The sequence below is a fragment of the Lutra lutra genome, chromosome 13 (genome assembly GCF_902655055.1).
Source record: "Lutra lutra chromosome 13, mLutLut1.2, whole genome shotgun sequence".
In the NCBI taxonomy this organism is placed as follows: domain Eukaryota; kingdom Metazoa; phylum Chordata; class Mammalia; order Carnivora; family Mustelidae; genus Lutra; species Lutra lutra.
This window is the reverse complement of record NC_062290.1, coordinates 6,978,347-7,000,239: the sequence shown is the minus strand read 5'-3', so window position 1 is coordinate 7,000,239 and position 21,893 is coordinate 6,978,347. Positions and strand designations below refer to the sequence as shown.

Sequence of the window (21,893 nt, the reverse complement as noted above, 5' to 3'; positions counted from 1 at the left end):
TTCTTGTACTAATATGAATCTTTATTGCATAATGTGGCAAGCAGCACGCTAAGTGCTTTTCAGTCATTATTTCATTTAGTATGACATAAACACACTGTATTAACAAACATTGCCTGATATAAAATTAGGATAATAATGACTGATTTAAAAGTTAACATATTATGATCAACTTACATGGTCCTGTAAATTCTCTGATATGTAATGCAAAATGTTTGTAAAAAGTATCTGCTTATTTGCTTGAACTATAATCCTCTTTTACCCTCTTAGCAGTGTCTGTAAATTAGTTGGCACGAACATATTTGCTGTGAACAATCGAAGGGTAAATACAAAGGGGGTAGGACCAGGTACATTCAATAATTAACTTCCTTCTGTTTTCCCAGTGAGCCATCAATCTGCACTAACATTAACCACACCCTGAGGTGTGCTATACCCCGTTTTCATGTGGTTAGTGTCACCTTCAAATGAAGTAAGCTCAGCTGAATCATAACATAAAGGACTCGAGTTTGTGGGTGTGATGGTTATTTTTCTGTGTCCACTTGGCTATCCTCTCATCCCGCTGCACAGTAAGACACTGATCTGGGTGTTGCTGTGAGGGTATTTCTCAGACATGGTTAGTGCCTGTGATCAGCTGATTTTTAAGGAAAGGAGATTATCCTTGATGATCCGGCTGGGCCTGATCCAATCAATAAGAGCAGGACTGAGGTGTCCCTGAGGAAGAAGACACTTCACCTGGGGACTGTCCCCCAATCTCTAAGCTAGAAAATCTGGTACCATCTTGACTCTTCCCTTCCCCTCACCCCTGGCGTTCAATCCACCGTTACTTCCTGTTCACTCATGTTCATCCCAACGACCCGCTAACCCTCATCCAGGCCTCCATTACGTCTCGTCCAAGTACATCCCCCTCTGAACTGGTCCATGTGCTTCCTGTCTGTTCCTACTCCACATTTCTGCTTGCTCTCTGTCCGATCAGCCCAGCCCTCGTCAAAATCCAGCTTTGACATCTCTGGATGCCTCAAGGGAGAGGAGTGTGTCTTGCCATTTTTTTTTTTTTTAACACTCCAGCACTTAGCAGAATATCAGATACATGGTGAATGTCAGGTAAGTAGAAAGCAATCGACCAGGGCACATGAAGCCGTGATTCTTCTTAGTTGGGCAGAGTCTTTTTGGGTATTGTCATGAAAGCCATGTGAAACAGTCACTAGGGGTCCTGCATTTCTTTTGGCTCAGATAATCTTTCTTCTTTCCTTTCTTAAACTTAACTTTTCTTTTATATTGATTTGTACTTGATATACAAAGACCTGCATGTATTTAACATATACAAGTTGATTTGGACAGATGCACACATCCACGAGACGATTACCATAGTCAACATAACAGATACGTACAGCACCTTCCAGAGTTTCCTTGGGTCCTGTTGTGGGGTTGTTTGGTTTTGGGTTTGGGGTTTTGGGTTTGTTTTTTTTTTTTTACATCATTTTTTTTGTCATGGGAGGCTCTTAATTTTGGAGAGCCAGTGAAATCTCTAGAGCCTTTACTTAGAAAATACATCTTGGGGCGCCTGGGTGGCTCAGTGGGTTAAAGCCTCTGCCTTCAACTCAGGTCATGATCCCAGGGTCCTGGGATCGAGCCCCACATCGGGCTCTCTGGGCAGCAGGGAGCCTGCTTCCCCTTCTCTCTCTCTCCGCCTGCCTCTCTGCCTACTTGTGATCTCTGTCTGTCAAATAAATAAATAAAATCTTTAAAAAAAGAAAGAAAGAAAGAAAATACATCTTGCTCATAATTTCTGGTATTTCATGAGTTTCCTGAAATCCATTCAGCTGTGGAACCTCTCACCCCTTTATAGTCCATGGAGCCCAGGTTGATAACCCGTGAACAGAACCAAATATCACAAGTTCAAGTTTGTCTTTAATTCCCTCTGGTTTAGGTCTCAGCTTCCATTTCCTTGTTTGGGTCTTTCTTGCACCATCATCCAAGCATCCACATGACCCAGAAGGACAGGCTATCGTAGTCACGGAACCGTGACTCCCCCTGCAAGAAGATTCAGTTCTCAGGGAAGGAAAATATCTGCAAGGACGCTGTCATCCCATTGTTCTTTATAATATACTGCCCTGGATTGCAGGTGATGTGACAGAATGATGCCTTCTGCTGAAATAGGGCCCCCTTCACCTCTGAGGCCCTGCATCTGCCTTTCCCGTGAAGTCACCCTGGAAATAAATATTCACAGCTCAGAGAGCCAAGATACAAACAAAATGCGAAAATACTGCCCGAGGATGTCAAAGGCAAAGCACAGCTGAAGCTGAAGCTGGAAGACGAGCGCGTGAGCAGAGGGGGTGGTGACTTCTCAAGGATGCGCGGGCTTCGAGACCAGAGATGAAACATGGAGCCTGAGGATATCTGTGGTGAGCTCTGCCATGATATTTTAGGACATATATTTAGGCAGCAGAGAGTCTGAGCTAAATGCTTTCATTCCAAAACCATTTTCATCAAGAATTCACAAAATCTAATAAGAGAAAGGGAATGAGAAGCTTAGAAAGCTTCTGTCAATCAATCAAAAAAGCAATTACCTAGGAACCATCTCCATCCGGTAGCCGTGCTGGGCACCATACAGCCCAACTGCTTACTAAAGCACCTGCTGGAGGGTCCGTGTGCCTCACGTGGTTGGTCAGAGCTGGACCAAACACCCTCATTTTTTGCCCTAAATCAGAATTTTCAAGGAGAGGTAAAACTACTTTGCCATATATGACAAAGTATTGTAAAGTCATTGAGGACAATATAAAAACCCAGAAGACTTCACTCCTTAAGAATGTCTGTCGTTCCAAAGGAACTCTCAGACTCCACGTTCCACAAGCATTCTCTGTGAGACTTGATCATGGCATTTCTCCGATTGTACTGAAAGCACATGAGTCTGTGTGTCTTGTTGGAATGTAATCTTTGGGAGGGCAAGTTCAGGTCTCGTTTCTAAACTCAGAGCTGTGGCGGGGCCCCTCGTGCTGACGGTTCGGGGAATCACAAATGCTGACCGTCTGGCGTCATTTTCGTGGGTGGGAGAGGAAAGCTATCCATTTCTCTGTCTAGCCCCCAGTCCTTCTAATGCCACTGTGATTGAGGACACGCTGCCAAACAACGCAAGGACAACAAGCCCTTTCTGTAGCAGGCTCTTCTAAAAGAACTTCAAATAGGAAGGTGTTTTTTTTAAGTAGTCCTCATGCTCAGTGTGGGCTTGAAGTCATGACCCCGAGATCAGGAGTCTCCTGCCTCTACCAACTGAACCAGTGAGGTGCCCGGCCCCCACCCCAAGAAGGCCCAGTATTTTGACTTACACGGTGCTTTTTAAAAAACTGTGCAGCTGATGCATTTTTCTCATTTCCACTGTTATTCAAATGTGCTCCTGACCATCTCCCTTCAGTAGGTCCTTCTCTGTGACCTCCATATCAACCCCCACGCTGTGTCCCTGCCTGCATTTATGCTGCTCACTTTTTGTTAACCTTTTTATTGTCAGGTTTCCTCAAGACAATGGGGCTCTATGGAGACAGAGAACACACATCTGTCTCGTACCCACATGCACGTCTGAGTCTAAGCCAGTGCCTGGCACCCCGTGGGGTGCTTAGTAAATAATTGTTAGATGAAGGAAATGAACTTATTTGAGATTATTTCTCTAGGAATTTACTAGAAGAGTTTGATGAGATGCTCTAGAGGAAAAAGATGATGTTGTTGGCTGAGTAATTCTGACCAGTGCTTCAAGTTCTCTTTCCGTTGGGGTATCATTCATCTCTGGTTCTGAGAATTCTTACAAGAAGAAAACCCTGAATATTCTTTAGCTCTGCATTTCCCAAACATATATGACAACAACAAACTTGTTAAAAGGGGTATCTCATAACATTCTGTGGGATGAGTTCCAAAAACACACTTTGGGCAACACTGCTTTAAGTCTTACAAAAAGACCCTGGCTGGGCCTCTAGGCCCACAGACACTAGCTAGTAAGTCTTTTTCGGCATTTACAAGGCTGAAGACAGCTTTTCTGCTTTCTCTAGAAAGAAAGCGAAGCTTTTCCTCACTAACTGCTTCTTCCATGGACAGCTGACCCGCCTCTCCACTTCCCACACCCAACAGGGATTCTCGGGTCCCTCCTCACCCCACCAGCACCACATGGTGACAACAGCGCTCTCCAAAGCAGAGCCAGAGTCACTTTCCTAAGCTGCAGGCTTCCACGCGGCTGGTCTCAACTTCAAATCAGTGCGATAAGTCGAGTGTTAAACCAAGATGACTTCTTTTTATCACTTAAATTGAATTAATTAACATCACTACTTTGGACCACAGTTATTTGCCTTATAAAGACATATCCAGGGCCTTTCCCAGAATCAGTTACCCTCCACTGAGGCATCAGGACATTCCGGCAGGAGGGTAAGGCCCACCATTGTTTTGAGGAGAGAGAGAAGCAATTTGCCACCAACAATCTTTAAGGTTAGTGAATGACTCACTTACCAAGCATCAACAACAATAACAACAACAACGACAAAACATTTTAGTGACATTTCAACATCACAGAAGCATCACTCATCCAATAGGATTTCCCATGTGATTTGCTACACGTGGGAGTAAGGGGGCAGCTAGTTCATCTTGAAATCCTACGTCCATGATCTGTGCCTATGACTGACATTCCACTAAGAGACTGAAAGAAGATGAGGGGAGAGGGGAGGGAGGGAGGGAGGGAGAACAAGAGAAAAAGGAAAGTCACCATCTGGGAAGGCCTCTGATTATGTGCCCTTGTGCACACCCCTGCTGCACGGATGATACTAGAACCAACCAGGAGGAAAGCGAGAGCCTCACCAGCTCCTCTCATGGATGCCTCCATGTAGGGAACTGGATGTTTTCATGTAGCTTTTGAAGATCCCAACAAGGGCACAAAGCAAGGTGAGCTCTGCGGCGCTTAATGAAATTGTCTCACTAAGTGAAATGGTGGTGGTTCCGAGCAGAGCCCACAGAACCCCCAGATCTACCCGAAGAGGCGCGATGTGTACGTTGCTCCGTCTGAGCCAGACAGCGACCCATGGCGTCCCCCTGAGCACGAAAGCGAAGTGCAGGCTGCATTCCTGCAGGTTGGGAATGCTGTTCTGGGTTTATCACAGCCTGCTTGAGGCTGCGAATGTCCAAGTCATCAACCAGGGAGGGTCAGAGGTGATGTTAACTAAACGTTTCGCAAATCATAGCTAGAGTCTGGCACCTTCGTGGAGCTGTGAAATGGGCGAAAGATGCGTGCTGTCTCTAACTTTTGGCCCAGCATTCTTTTGCATTTGCTTTCTAAAGTCCATTTTGATAACAAGCCAGAGTTGAAAGGACTGCCCCCCCCCACCCCACCGCCCATCACCACCATCACCGCTTATGGGCACTTCCAAGGTGCAAATGAAAATTTCTGATAAAGCTCACAGCCTTGAGGGAAATTTCAAGCGGCTCATTGCCTTAGTTTTCTCTTATTTTGCCACTCATTATCAGGCCGAATTGAAGGACAGATTTTGCCTTCTGCTCTGCCGGCTACATTCTGTTCTCACCAGAGACCACAGCTGGTGACCTGAGTATCTTGCGACTCACTTATCCGTGTAGCCCCCTCTTTAAAGAGCTCCAGATCTGCAAGGCGCATTCATGGAGAAGTCTGTACATCAGCTGATGGAATGTGTGGGTGTGCACACATTAGGCAGAGATAAAGTTACTTTCTGCATGCAATGAGCCAAATTATCCCAATTCCTTTGCAGAAGAGCTTCCCCCCCTTCTTTCTTTTTGTAGCTCGAATAGTATTTAGCTAAGCTTTCAGGTCTTTGGGTTTTCACTAGGCTCCAACAGGTGTGGGGAGGACCACGTGCCCACGGCCAGGTCATCACTCTCAAGGACTCTGCCTCCCCCAGTAGACATCTGTCTTACGGCTGGCTGAGGGTGCCTTGTCACTGGCCTGGGTTTCAGAGTGGGGCCTCAGAAAGCCGGCAATGTTAAGACCCAAATAATGTCATTTAGTGTCCAGGGGGAGGTTAAAAAGAGGATTAGAGGAAAGCAGGCAGGCAGGGTATATTAAACAAGTCCATGACTAACAGGGTGTGACAGAAAAGGGTTTTATTCTTTTCAACAAAACAGTTCCCTAGGGCTGGGACCATTACTCCACTGTGCCTTTATCACCTTGGAATTTTTATGGTTATTTTTGATGAATTCACATTTTTGTAAAGGCTTTTTTGAAATGATGCCAGTTTTCAATTTTTAATTAAAGTCATAAATAATCTTAATTCTGCCTTAAAAGGTTTATTGTTTCTTACTTCTTCTTCTTCTTCTTTTTTTTTATTATTGCTGCCAGGAAATATTTCAAATACCAAGCACTGAAGTGAGTTAGCAATTAGAATCTCTCCAAGGTCTAGTAACAACATCGTACCATGTAAATATTCCACGCCAGTACACCGGCACGAAGTCTGAAAATGTGGATTGCCTGATTTGGGGTTCATTAGCACTGCTTCTCTGGGGAGTGGCATTTCCTCTTTTTATTGGATGGAGCAACTTTCCTCGTTTTAATTTCCACAGATTAATTTATCACTGATTCGTAACAGATTTTTAAAATCTTCAGATTAAAGAAACAGGTTAAAATTTGGAGAGTAAACATGGTAAACCGGTCCCTAAATTCTGGGCACTAAAAGGCAGCCACAGCCAGCTCACCCGTTTGCAAGGAACAGGGTGCGCAGCATCAAAAGCTGATCACCGCAGACATAGTATCTCATTTTCTGGAAGACGAGATTGAGAAAATATTGAAATATTTGATATTTAGTTATAATATTGCTCCTCGAAAGTATATCCTTGTTACCTAACTGCCTGACTGTTGAAGTCTGTCTGTAAATTGTCTTTACATTTCTATTTTGTAGTCTCAGGGTCTGATTTTCTTTTTTTAAATTAGGGCTTCAAGAATCTTTTACACAATCAGAACTATCCCTCCTTTACATAGAGGCTGAGACACACCACATTTGAACAATGGAAATCAATTAATTAACAATTCCTGAAAATATCTTATTCTGTTTCCATACATACTGTCAACCCAGGTCACCTTCTTACGTAGACTATCGCACTGGGGCTTATTCGACTGGATGTGAGACCTGCATTCTCTCCGGTTCCAGGCCGCTGTTTTTCTCAGGGAAGGCGCTCTCCAATCTTATGATGGATTTGGCATTACGGTAAAACCTCATGCATTTCAGACAACTTAGGGGTGAATGGTCAGATTTAGGAGAAAAAAATCTCTCCAAGAGTTGTGATTCTGGTTTGTTTTGGTTTTGATTCTTAAACAAAGATAACTTACATCAAGTTCACAAGACACACACACACAGAGATAATGACAAAAGCCAGTAGGCAGTGGTCCTGCCGACATAGCGAACAGGATGCGAGGTTGGTGTTATTTGAAAAAGATGAAGTACCCTCCTTACAACTTTGTTTATATCATTAACTCACATAGCAGTTCCTTTGCACTTGTTCAGGACAGGATATATTTAGTTCATCATCTGTTATCCTCTGTTGATAATGATCATCTGTTATCAGTTTACTGTGTTCCAATAAAAGAGACTTCATTGTATTTATAGAGGAAAAAAGTGATTTTAACAATTGACTTACAAGAGTGGGTTTATATGCAATTAAGATTTTCCAATCCTTCCGACTGGGCATTTTTCTCATTCACAAGGAAGAGGTCAAATTCTTTCCATATATGAGCCCTCAACTGGCATTGTGTTAACACCTCTCAAGGAAGAAAAAGCTCAAGTAAAAAAAAAAGAAAAAGACTACACAGCATTTCCCAACATAAAAGTGTTAAATCCCCATAAACCATGAAAGAATGCACGTTTCTAGTTCAGTAGAAGCACTGATGACCTGAAACCACAGCCACAGGGTTTGATCACATCATTGGTTTAAATCACTTGACATAAGTTAAATCTTAAATCTCCCTTACACTTGTCACGAAGTGCCCTTCCATGAATCAGTACCATCTTGACACAAAGGAAACACTCAAAAAGCTAAGGTCAGCTCAGTGTGTCTGTGTTTTTCTCCCATGGTCAGAAGGTACTTGTTGGCCCCAAAACTTACAAACTCAGTTATTGGGAAATGCGGTGAAAGGTAGTAAGCTCCTCAGATCTCAAGGTGTGGGAGCACGACATGACCAACCTCCTCCTAGAGATTTTACGAGGTTAAGAGAGAGAGAGCGTCAGGTGGGTTGGCTGGTTGATCTTTAATATTTCTTCCAAATCCAAGATGCTATGCTTTCTGTGTACTCTGAAAGATGCATTAATTCCTCAGTAATGTAAAAGTAATTTTAGGTTCAATTCCTTTCTCGAATTTTCGTACACCGTACGTATTAAGAAACGTGTTTTCTCCTAAGTTTGAAGCAGGGATGCTCTCTACTTATCCTAGAGATACACCTACCTTCCCCCTCAGAGCTAAAATGGCTTCAGCCAATTGATATTTTATGAAAAAGCACTTATCTCCAGAAAGGGTTTTTGTTGTGCTGTTTTTCCCAATTCAATTTTCTTTAGCTATGTGGACGTAATTTCCATAAAAGCTTTTTGTCATTCTCTAGTTTGGGGACTTTTGCTAATTTTCTCTGATTCTTATTATACGAGCCCTCCCCAGAAATTCACAGCTGGTTATATCAGCTGTGCAACCCACCACATTGCTATTACTTCATGAAGCTGTCCCTCTCCCCAAAGCGTCTAATGCATGTAACAACTGGAGAAGTGTAAGAATTCATTGCCCCGCACGTGGTCCCACTACTGCAGAAGTAATTTAAATGTGCCTTTCCTGGCTGGGTAAACGCTCTTCCAAAATTACCTTTTTCCTTGCTTGTTGATCTTTGGAAGAATGCGCCTTCACATGCTTTCGGAGGGAACTGGGGTCTGTATAGCGTTTGGTGCATCCTGGAATTTGACAAGCATAAGGTTTCTAAATAAGAAAGAAAAAAAGAAACCAACTGTAGTTAAATCATAAAGGTAACTGGGGAAGATTGACTCAGACTACTGACTTCAGAGCATGAACTATTACCAAGTGACTGAGGTGAAATGCTGGGTAACATTTGTGCCATTTATTTATTTATTTATTTATTTATTTATTATTATTATTTTTTTTTTACATTTGTGCCTTTTAATTTGAAAGCCCAGTAAGTTTGCACGAAGGCCAAGTGGAAGGCAAACTTTCAAGAAACAAGGAAACATCTTTAGAGGTTCACTCTTCCCACAAAAGCTCTTGCGGCATTTTTGGACGTGGAAATTATTAGTAAGCATCTCTAGTCATACTTACAGTTATACTCCCCTGAAAACAATCTTTGGTACTGTCAGAAACTAGGAAACACACATTCTTTAAGAGTTCAGGTATAAGGAAGCTGCAGGAAAGTCCAGAAAAGACTGGGAATGTTTCAGAGGAAACCTGATTCAGAAAGAAAGAAGGAGAGAATTAAAAGGGAATATTAGTGGAAGGTGAGTGAGAGACAATAGGTCTTTCAAACAACAGACAAATGAAAACTCAGCCAGAGGAACATTAATATTATTATAGGGATTACAGGATTAGAGGAGTCCCGGTACTCAGCCTGGGTTATATGCCCGAGCCCTTGACGGCATGCATTGAAAACACCAGTTTTAGCTACTTCAAGTCCCCCATGCTCCTGAGAGATGTGAGGTGTGGAGCCTAAGGCTGAGTCTAGAATCTTATTAATTTATGGGTCCCTGGTGATTGGTCTATAATGATTAGGAATGAATGAATGGGAGCATTGCACATTGATTCAAAATGTAGCAGCTATACTTATGGTAATAACAAAATGCTCCAAGGGCTGGAGAGCTATGTACTTGAGCTATGTACTTGTATTTCAAGCTATGAAATAAAGCAAATCTTTCTGTCTAATCGAAGAACTACACTAAAAAAAATCACAAGATAAACTGTGTTCGTAAGTCACAACTTACAGTCCCTCATCTACCCTGGACCTCTGTAGGTGAGACTACTTGGAGTTGTGCCTACAGGATTTTATTTTATTTTTTATTTTTTTAAAAGATTTTATTTATTTATTTGACAGACAGAGATCACAAGTAGGCAGAGAGGCAGGCAGAGAGACGGGGGAAGCAGGCTCCCTGGGGCTCTATCCCAGGACCCTGAGATCATGACCTGAGCCGAAGGCAGAGGCTTTAACCCACTGAGCCACCCAGGCGCCCTGCCAACATGATTTTAAATGTAAGGAGGGAAAGGAAGCCTGTCTCTAAAAGAGGATTCTCGCTTGAGGAGCCTACTATGACATTAACAAAACAGACCAAAACAGACCAAAAAACCCCATCAAATCAAAATAAAAAACCAGGAAAAAAAATTCAGATATTTTTCTCTTTATGTTTTGTTCCTGTTCCCTCGTGCATGCTTGTCATTTTGTGCGCCAACACAGACATGGGTTACATTATTTGCCCTGCTGAAAGCCATCTTTATGATTTGTTTTTATTTTTGCCACTTTTGATTCCAACCACAAGGTGAAGTCATGAATATATAATTTATTTTGACACACCCAATATGAATTCTAAGTGCAATGTATCTGTTCCCTGACTGACTGATTGACTCAATCACCCAACAGGTCTTATGGTTTTGTGGGGTGCTGGGCACCGTGTTACGACGTATGAGAAGTCTGACCATAAACAGTGGATGAACAAGGCTCTCGATATCTCAGGTTTTCCAAACAGTCAGCCAATATGGGTGGAAGACCCTTGCCCATGAGTTTCCATTGGGTAAACAACAGTTTTCTTTCCCGAGTTCACACGGTATTCTCACACTGGCCTTCCCTACCCTGCCCTGGCTTTAGGGGAGATCTCGATGATATCTGTATTGGCAGTCATGTTGTGACCACATAAACTCACATTTCGAGCCCTCCAGGAGATGTGGCATGTAAAAAAACTTTAGGAATATTAACATGTTATATAAATCAATATCAGCATTATTACCACAGTCGCTACTATTTGGGTTGGAAAGACAAGAAATGGGTAATGTGATTTTTGTACTTGATTCTGAGATGTTCTTGGAGAAGGCGTGAATACTCACCACTCTTCCCAGGTGGCTTCCCTCTCTCCCCTGCTGTCAGCCCCCTGAGATTCATGTTCCAAGTGAGCAATGTCTGGTGCTGGTCCAAGAGCTACTGGTATACTGGTCATTTTACCTCAGGTTACCGAAGCTTTAAGTGGCATGCTACACTTTATCAAACTATAGTTTCCACATGTACTGTAAAATCATTCCCCCTGTCTTGATATTCAAGATGCTGATAGAGAAATAAGTCAATAACACTTTTCAGGGTTAGAATTATGAACTCTGTAATCCTTGCGGAGCAAATAATTTTCCAAGAAGTAAAGAATCCATTGAGTTGAAGAAAGATACTTCATCCAAAATTCTGACAGCATTAGCATAAGGAGTGCTTAATGAAAGGAAATGGGGGCCTGAATTTAAATAACACATTCATTCTTCAAGCAGCTACAGTTTGCTTTTTAAGACAAATGTTTAGTTTTTACGTGATTTTAAAAGAGTTTACCAATTCATCTAATGCAATAAAAATTTAAACAGGAGGGCAGGTCTGCACCTTAAAGGAAGGATGATGGTTTTAAAAGATTTAATAGAGCAGTGTTTAAAAAAAAAAAAAAGTAGTTGGGTTTTAAAAGCTACTGCATTGAACCAAATCATGAAATTATTATCTGTGGTAGCTTTCCTCAAAAGTTTTAAAAAGTGATTTAAAAAAAAAAATCCAAAACGATTTCAGAAAACGCTCATAGTCTGATTAGCTAAAATTAGCTCCGAGTGAAGAAGGGTACTGTGGAGCCATAACACTTCGGCTCACAATAGTTCTTTCAAACTACAGATAACTAGCTAGAGTAGAGGCAATTTCTCAAGACAATCTTGTCTCGTGAATGTTCATTCTTCCATGATAAAGTTTAATGACAAATTGGAAAATTTATTAGATTCTACCAGGACAGTTTTAGACATACAACATAGGGCATTTTAACATAATTTATTCTTTTTCCTATTTCTACCTTTTAAAAAATCCTGCTATTCACCAAATTTATTCATTTCATATTCTATTCTGTTGGTCCTAAAATCACTGAATTTATTTCAGCTAGAGCAGAAAGGCGCTCTCCTCTGCCCATAGTGCTCTAATTATATTCTAGCTATTTACTAGGCAAACCATCACGCTTATGGATATTAGGAGATAATTCTGTTTAGAAAGGTTATGTGACATATAGCTAAAATGACTTCTATCAATATGACTAATAGAGACTAATAGAAAATTTAATAAATATGTCAACTATAACATCAGAAGAATCTTAAATATGTATGAGAAGGTGTGTAGAAATAACAGTATCTTTTCAAAATTCAAATTCTGGTGTAGTTTAATAATAGACATCAGAATGTTAACACTGAAAAAGTACTGTCATGAATACATTATTTGCGCGAACGTGGGATAAGAGATCTGTGGTGTGTATAATACATTTGTCCTGATGGCTTTGTTAAGTGGAGAGAAAGTGCACACTGTCTCCCTGGCGTCGTGGAAGGAAAATGGTCTCAAAACTCTAGAAATGCAAAGGAGGATGATCAACGGGACAGAAAACAGAAGAGGCTCAGGAAAGGAACAAAATGTTACTGCACGAAGAGAGTTAAGGTGAAATGATGAAAACCAGGGGTTCTCACACGGGTTATGTCAGTGGATGTGCGGCTGTTAACACACAGGAGGCATAATGAAGCTGAATCCTGGGGAGAGATCTGCTGATTCTTTTCAGATTGCCCGAAGGTGAAAATGCCAGGTGGTTTCTAAAGCAAAAGGCCAGACTCATACTCGGTGACCGCGCCAGCCTCAGAGTTCTTACGTCAGAAGGCAAAGAACCAGAGTAAGGGCTGGGGTGGCCGGGCAATGGCAGGTAGTAAAACCAACAAAGACCAAACCACTTCTTATTCCAAGCAATAGCGTATAGTATCTATTCACGCATGTCTTGGTATTTAAACACTTATTTTCATGCCCAGTCCCTGGTAGTGGTTCTTTGTCCTCCAGTCTCCTACGTGCCCCTGACCCATCTCTGCTTTGTACACAGAGGTCACCAAGGAACCTCTTGGTCTCAGGCAGGTGGGAGATTTCTAATAACTTGTCACTACAGGCCCCTCTGGACCTTCCCCAAGTTTCCACTGCTGCCCTTGGCATTGTCCCTCTAACCTGCAGACCATAAAGCAAGTCCCTCCACCAGCCCACCATCAAACGGGCACTCCCTCACCCCGGGACTTGGGGCTGGAAGTTGGAAAGCTCCTGCCCTTCTTACAGTGTCCAGATGCGTCCTCTGGTGCTTGGCACGGTCGCTGGAGTTACTGAAGGCCTTCTGACAGCCCGGGTGCTGGCAGAGATACGGCTTCTCGCCTGTGTGGCTCCGCAAGTGAATCTTGAGATTCTCAAGCCTGGAAAAGGCCTTCTTGCAACCTTCAAACTGGAAAAAAAAAAAAAAAAAAAGAAAGAAAGAAAAGAAAAAGAAAACAAGTTTTAGCTGTTGAGAAGGAACTTGAATGTTTGGGTCTGGGGGACAGGGGGAAAAAATGTCCTTAGCATGTATTTAGTCTAAAACGTAAAAGACAAAACAAAAAAATAAGATGAAATCCAAATAGTAACAAATGTGACTTCTAAAAATACCCATGTATTGATGTGAACTGCATTTTTCCACTAATATACATGCCACTTTCCCTACCAGATCTGGCTCCCAAACTGATTTCTGTGATTACTTGTGTCAGAGAAAATTTGCTGTGAGCCATCTGGCTCAGTTAATAAAAATACAGTAATGCGTGTCTTAAAGATTTATTAAAAAATTAACACACTTTTCCATTTCCAAATTGGACTAAATGGAAGGAACCAGGAAGGAAGAAACTTTTTACAACTAATAAACTAAGAACAACAACAACAAAAAATCGAAGTGATGGACGAGAGTGAAGGTGGGCTTCTGAAGACCAAGGGTCCAGGATGCAAAAGGCACGTGTCCGTGGGGTCGTCACGACCAGAAACTTCCTGAACTATCTCAAGGAGTTTTTCAGCTGCCAAAGAGCGACTCTGTTGGCGTACACACTGATGCCAAACCTAATGAGATAAAAGCTTTTAACGTGCTTTTAAAAAAAGGAACTGGAACACAATTCATGTACTACTGAGAATGTTTTCCAAATGAAGTGATAGTTTCACCTATTTTTGTTTTTCTAAGGAATGTTGTTACCTCGTTCATGAAAAGAGGAATTGAAAATGAGAGACCGAAGGTTTTAAGAAATGCTTTATTGGTTGGTCAATAATATTTATTGATGGGACTCTTTACTACATGTCTTGTGGGTAAAATACCAGCAACTATATTAGAGGCTCACAATGATCCCAATCCTGGAAGTGACAATCTAATAAAGAAAATGTGTTACAGAAAGCCTGTGCATGAGTTAAAATGTGTGATGGGCATTTATCCTGGGACTCTGTCTTTTTGGTAGTAAGCCCCAGAATACTGATGTCACTTTGACAGTTTCCATCCCATTTGAGTTCCCACTGCACAGGAGATTTGGGAATATGGAAATGGTGTTTAAAACAAGAAAACAAGAAAAAAAACCACCTCACTTCTTAGGGAGGAATGGGGGGCAGAGAGGAGGATAAAATAGAAGGAAAGAAGGTAAACTCAAGATGGTTTCCATTCCAAATCAGCAATGTTATTCAACCTTACTACAAGACATTTGATAACATCCCTCGGTTCTCTCATTTATTACAATAGGTGGTGGAGGACAGAGTGCATCGTTGGTGAAGGGATGGTCCAGAGCTGGCCAGGTTTAGGGAACGGATGGACCGAGGAGAAAGAATACCCAATGGTGTCATAACGCCATCTATTTAAGTCATCCAGATTTCACATGCTGGAGTATTTTAAGAAATTTATGAAAGTTGCACTTATTTTTGATTGAGAGTTATACATGTTTTGCAGACATATGTTGGTTTATTTCAATTTTGATATTTTGCTTAAAATAATTTTGGTGTTTTCCTGATTTCTATTTCACATAAAAATAAATTTAGCCTGAACAGAAGATGATTGCTGACAAAGCCACTACTTTTTCAACCCAGTGAAAGGCATATAATGATACACCGCTCGAGGGAGAGAGGGGTTGAGTGGCTTATTTCTGCAGGTTTTTGAGAGGGTCTCAAATCTGAGAAGAAAGGGGCTCACTGTCAACCCCCAATTCATGACTAAGAAGCCTCTGCCAACCAAACCCCTGGTTTTAAGGTTCTCGGGAAGGACCACTGGGAGCGAACTGCCGGAGCTCGGCTGATTTGACCTAGAGTCTCCTGGTGGATCACACTTAGGTCTGAAATGAGCTTGTGGTTTCGGCCCCCTCAAGCCCGTAGTCTGGCTCCTAGCAAGCCTCTTTGGTGGGACAGATGTCATGCTGGGGCCAACTCCAGGGTACAGACCCAGACCTGAGGCGGTCCCAGGCTCCCCTCTCTCGTACAAGTCATCCCAGGTGCTGGTCAGAGAGAAGGCTGCCTTGTGTAGGTACCAACACGGGAGAGGAGACCCACTTTAGAATAGACGATGAGGTTTCTGTGAGCGCCACACAACCAAGACCCCCAGATCTGCCACAGAGGGACTATAGGGACATGCACATCCTTGAACTAATTGAACCCATCCACTTGATCAGACATAAATTGGAAGGAAGATTGGCATTTCCATGCTCTCTCCTGTTCAGCATCTATATAAATGTCCAGTAAAATGTACAGTTCAAGTCAATTAATTGCTATTATTACTATTAGCAGAAACAGTGATCAAAGACCAAAAGGCTTGCTGCAACACATTGAAATGAGTGGAAAGTGAATTACATCTCAGAACATCCTGACTGTTTTTAAAGAGCAAAGATGGGAGGAAGACATGAGCTCCCAGACTGAAAAAGACAATCAAAAGATTATCTGTAAAAATCACGAAAATCCAGCTGATGTCACAGGTCTCCTCTGCAGCGGGAAAGGCTGGAAGGTGACAGGGTCTGTAGGGCTCGCACTTGCCCAATTGTCAGGGGCAGAGACTAAGAGTGAAGGGGTTTGACCCCACTGGGTTGTATATATAAAAGCAAGAGAAAGGCAATTTCTTGGACTCAGGGGCTCATAATATATACCACCCAGTCACTCTTGTTGGAGAAATTCACTTGAAACCAAGAGCCCCAAACCAGGAAAGTCAGCCACTGAGGAACTGACACAGGGCTCCATGGGGGGCCTTGCACCCAACACCTCTGGGCGGTCTGGAGAGCACCACACCTGACTGAACTCGCCACACTGACAATTCTGCGAGAAGAGGAAGGAGGTGCTATTCATTTTTCTAATGGTGTCTGGATGAAACTTAAAAGCAAACAATTGTGTAATGAATCATTATCATTCATTACGAGAAAAACCCTGTAATTCAACACAAGAATTTCCTTTCCCTCAGGGCAATTTTACCCCTAGATTTATAAATTCAGTTAAATGCAAATGCATTAAAAATAAACTAACATTGAGATAGAAGTATAAAAGACTGTTACAAAATACTCCCAAACCGGCTGCTTTGGGCGTCTGGGCAAATGGATGCTTTTTTCTGTATTAATGTTTTTTTCATGTTTTCCAGATCTTTAATGAGTGAGTTCCGCCTTGCAAATGAACATCTAAAACCTAGGAAAACAAGAACGACAGAAAGAGCATTTCCTTGGGTTTAGCCAAAGGCTTTCTCATGAGGTTCCTATCATGCAAGGTCCATCCTGAGATCTAAAGTCCAAAGTGTCACCTGACTGCTTTGTGCCACAGTCACCAACCTGGCCTTAAGCAATACTGGACCAACAGGCTCCTCTCAGGTGCTCTCCTTCCCCGACTGGCTGTAGACCCACACACCAAGGACCAGTAGAAGTAGACCACCAGGCCCCAGGTTGCCTGTGGTTCAAACACAGGTCATATGGAAAGAGACAAGAGAAAAACAAACTCTCAGACTCTAAGGGGACAGCAGAAGGAGGAAACACAGAATGCCAAAGAAAGACAAATACAGGACAGTAATGTGGGAGGGAGTGATGGCGGAGGGAGGTGTCTGATGTAGGCTAGTAATTTCACGTAAACATCATTGGTGTTTTTGGTCCCCAGCAAGTATGCAGTAAGCCCCCGAGCATGGCTACTATGTGTGTTAGGCTCTAGGAGCAACACAATGAATGACACTCAAGCTTTCCTCAGGGGGAGACGGACGCAAGGTCAGGTGTATGGTGGGCCAGCGTCCATACTGATGCAGCGGGAGCAGGGCTTCTCAAAGAGGCACCGCAGGAACCAGCAGCATCCCAGGGCCCTGGGCATCTGTCAGGTATACAAACCCCTGGTCCCTCCCAGAAGAACAGAGTGGAACTCTGGGGTGGGGACCCAGCGATCCGGGTGCCGACAAGCCCACCAGGAGATTCAGATGTTATATCCCTGAAAGCCATTCATACTGTAGCCACTGTTTATTTACTCCGGAGAACTCTCCTGACATGGGTAAAGTGTCCTGCGGGATTCACCCACTTCTATTTGCTGCAAGAGCTATGTGAACGAGCAGCAGCGCTGGCTCGAAAAGGAAGCTCTCCCGATGCTGGCCAGGGGTGGGGGGGTCATCTCCATTCACGCAGCGAATGGCACAATGTTTCAGCCAGTCTCGCACTCGAGAGTCTGGAATACTCCTTACTTTGTCGAGAGTCTGGAATACTCCTTACTTTGTAACTGGCCATCCGGCAGAGATGGTTCTGAAAGAGCCATTGCCCACAGGCTCCCTCAGTGGCCTCCAGACCAGCAACACACCCCACGTTTCTAGCGCCCAGTACACTCCCCTGCAGAGAAAAAGCACAGAAGGGGGGCCCTAGCTTTTCATTTGCACATTTCAGCAACTTTACAGAACACACAAGAACAATGCATGAAATTGTAAGTGACAGAACTTTAAATCTCGGGGGGGGGGGGGGGAATGCTGCATTACAGGAAGCCTCACTCTGAGAATGATCTCTAACTCCCAGGCTGTTTGCAAGTAACAAACTTTAATTAAAAAGTATAAATTGCCTCAAACCCAGAGAACCTTAGCTTACACCATTTTGCTAATTTAGGAGATTACTTCATATTTAAAGGATCACAACCGGACTGTAATCACCATGCATATATACTGGCTTGATTACAGATTGTTGACATTAAGTGGTATTAAGATGACCTTTGAAATATTACTTTCCCTTTCTATTAGAGGCTTTTGTGTAAGGTTCTGAAAATGAAAGGCTCATTAGACACCATTAAAATAGGATTTATTCCATATGTGTAACCAATAATCAAGTAGAATATTACTTCCCTCCCCTAATCAGCTACTTAATGTACCGAAAAGCACACTTGGTGTTCAAAGCAGTAGTAACAGCAAACCTTTCCTGATCAGGTTTCTGTACCATCACTAATGTCAACAAAACCCAAACAGAAAGGAGTCTAGGATGCCGGACAGGCTTTTTTTTAAATATACATTTGATTTCAATTAAGCGTCAGTGTTTATGACCCTTGGAGGTATACACTTTTACAATTTCATTGGCCAAGACCAATTAATCCCATTAGCGTGGCCATGGGTGCAGTTGGCCAGCCACTTGGGGAATGGACTGGCGAATTATAGGGGGCTGATGTCGTCTTCTTATGGCTCAAAGACAACGGGAAATGCACACGGGTGGAAAGATTGGCAGATATTTCCAAGGTGTGGATACAGTCAAGGTGACTTCCACAATAAGACCAAGAGTTCAGGCCCACTTGAATTACGGAAATACCTGCCAGAGGCGTAAATGAGGGAGAGGGCCAGGAGCTGAGTGCTGGGGCCACCTCGCACATCTCAGAGGAGGTGAGAAATCTGCCTCGAGGTTTCAGCCTTGCTTTGCAAGTTTCCTTCTGAGACAGTGCTCCCAGCTTGAGGTGTCACGAGTCCCCCAAAGTCACCCGGGCATCTTGTTAAAATGCAGATTCTGATTCAATAGGTGTGGAGGGAGGCCCGAGGTAGTGCATTCCTAACGGTCTCCTAGGTGACACTTCTAAAAATGTTGAGTATTTGGGCGCCTGGGTGGCTCAGTGGGTTAAGCCACTGCCTTCGGCTCAGGTCATGATCTCGGGGTCCTGGGATCGAGTCCCACATCGGGCTCTCTGCTCAGCAGGAAGCCTGCTTCCCTCTCTCTCTCTCTCCCTGCCTCTCCATCTACTTGTGATCTCTCTCTGTCAAATAAATAAATAAAATCTTTAAAAAAAAAAATAAATAAAAAAAAAAATAAAAATGTTGAGTATTCAAAGATTATCCTTTGAGAAATAAAGTTCTAGGGATCATTAAACTACCCTGAGGTTGATAATACACAATTTAACGGGATTTTTTTTTTAAAGAAGAGAGAAAATAAACAAAAGAACTAGAGCAAGAATACAAGAATAAAGAAAGGGATTGCATTTGATGAACCAAACTGTGGCAGCTTCATCCTTCAAAGTGTGGATGAGTAAAATCTAAATTTAAAATGTTGGCTGGGAGGATAACAGAAAGTGTTGTCTGGGGGAAAAAAAAAGCAGAAGAAAAGTTAAAAAAAAAAAAGGACAAAGATGCAAAAAGAGAAAGTCTGCGGACGCCCCTGGGGCCACCTGATTTCGCTTCTCCTCCTGTCACATTGGGACATTTGGCCCATCTCTTGCCACCCTGCGGTTTCCGTTCCTAGTGACTTCTTACTAGTACTGGATGTTTGCGTTAAGTTCTTAGTGTTTACCACACCGGTTTGTAGAAAGTGTTACATAAAGGGAGAAAAAGAAAAGAATTCCAACGTTTTGAGGCTTTTCAAGAGTATCTGGTTCAGGAATTCATGACACTGAGTTAGGATGGAATGCATTCCTCTCTGTGTCTCATTCTGATGCTGAATTCCATGGCGAGGGCCATGAAGAGGTTCCCACGTGCTCTCACTCTGTGATATTCCTCATGTTTTCAGACTAACCACCTTCTTATCTGAACAATGGACTGACAGAAAAGGGATTTCTATGTTTCCTTTGGCTTCCTAAAAGGTAATAATACGTTATAATAGTATTTCAAAGGTTCTACCCAAAGGAATAGTAGCCTCGCTGGGATATTATTTCAAGTCTTGGTACAGTTACTCCTGCAAATTTTAGAATTCTTTTAACTTCAGAGAAATCAGTGCAACCTCCCCCCCCACCCCGCCAATGGGACTGATTTTCCAAAGATCGCAAATAACTAAATAGATTTGCACTTGCATTTCCTACGCTAGCCCTCGGCGTTTCCCAGCCCATCGGTCTGGCTGCACAGCTCAAGGGGAAAAGAGACTGAGACACTCGGGGCTCATGAGTCGGCCTGTCGGTGCACACCACTCATCTGGTGTTTTGAAGTGGGCGATCGTACTCATTTATCCAGATCTTCTGGAACCATTAAAAATTTTGTAGAATTAATATAAAACCCTTTCCGTAATGTTTTCCTAACCCATAATAAAGAAATCCCAGTTACTATGTTTTTCCCTGTTATTCTAGTGTACACGATGAATCTATTAAATAGCTCATAAATGCAACTTCTTGGCTTGTTGTGCTTTTTGCTTTTGATTAAGAAATCTGTATAAAACAAAGTTTACCTACATCGGCAGTATGTATGCATTTCTTACCAGCTTAAGGCCATTCGTTGCTTCTTAACATTGTGGGTTACGGGTAGTGGTTGATCTGTAAAAGGGTCCTTACTCTACATGAGGTGGCAAAGTAAACGAGGATACCACTTAAGAAACAAAATGGAAAAGAGTGTTTTTGAGAAGCCACATGACAATGTAGAGAGAAATATGTTATTTCTGTGCCAACATTTGAACCATATTACATTTTTATGGAAATTATCAAGTGTCTGGTTTATAACAACTGACACTTGCTGGGGACAAATGGAACCTCATTGTGGGCCCTGTGTGTACACCCGGAAAGTGCATACCCCACAGTGAAACACTGGTATTTAAGTCAGATCCTATGGCCCTCTCCAGCTAGTCCGCAAATATAAGGTATCATATATTATTCATGATGTGTCAATACAACGCCAGAAAACTATAATCTCAAGCAAATAATTATTCTGTGAGTGGGCAAATAATGAAAAACGTTGTTTAAACATAACAATAAGTAAGTTGCCCGATTCTGCTGTTACTATTCACATCGATTTCATGCAACCTGCAAATATGCAACCACTCGAGCACGCGTGGCCGTTAGAGCTCAGTGGAGGCCGTCTGATTACACGTCATAGAGCAAACGTATTTAAGGCCTGTAATTGGTCCCACATAAATACACCTAAAAGAAATCAAATTCCTTAATTTTCTTTGTATCTGTGTTTCTGATCACGACATGTCATATATAACTCCGAATGAGTGTGCCTACTTAAGTGCCATACTTTCAGGAACTCTCTGTAAAGGGTACACAGAAAAGCGACTTGCAGATGTTTTGCTACTCTCTGTTAAAGAAGACAACTGTTCTAATTCCTTCAGTCCTGGTGTATACACCAAGAGACCAAGTCCCTGATCCACAAAGGGACCAGGGACTATAGTTTCTTACACATTCAGCATTCGATTAGGCCCTGCGGACGATACAAAAGTAACATCAGGCCCCATCCTACTTTCTCTGCATTCACAGAACATCCCAGGAGATAGACACAGAGCACAATAAATCTGGAATCTGACCCAGCCCGCTTCAATACCCCTGAATTGTTTTTTATATACTCAAGTGAGAAAGCTGACAGCAGTGGGAGGAATTGGCCTTTGGATTTTAGGCATTAATTTTCACCTTTCTTCTTTTTTTTAAAAGGTCAGAGACATTCCCTACAACTCTAATTTTACTAAAAGATCTTTCCAGTTTCAGGTCTTTC

The 21,893-nt window shown here is 42.5% G+C and overlaps 1 protein-coding gene across 1 annotated transcript in view; it reads right to left on the bottom strand.

The window, feature by feature from the left end:
• The window catches only part of GLIS3 (GLIS family zinc finger 3), a 544,101-nt gene that overhangs the window by 87,455 nt on the left and 434,753 nt on the right, over positions 1-21,893 (bottom strand). The window contains exons 6-8 of the mRNA XM_047700417.1: positions 13,317-13,478; positions 9,298-9,423; positions 8,833-8,943 (exon numbers count right to left, since the gene is read on the bottom strand). Coding sequence (XP_047556373.1) covers positions 8,833-8,943; positions 9,298-9,423; positions 13,317-13,478 — 399 coding nt within the window. The remainder of the gene's footprint in view (positions 1-8,832; positions 8,944-9,297; positions 9,424-13,316; positions 13,479-21,893) is intronic.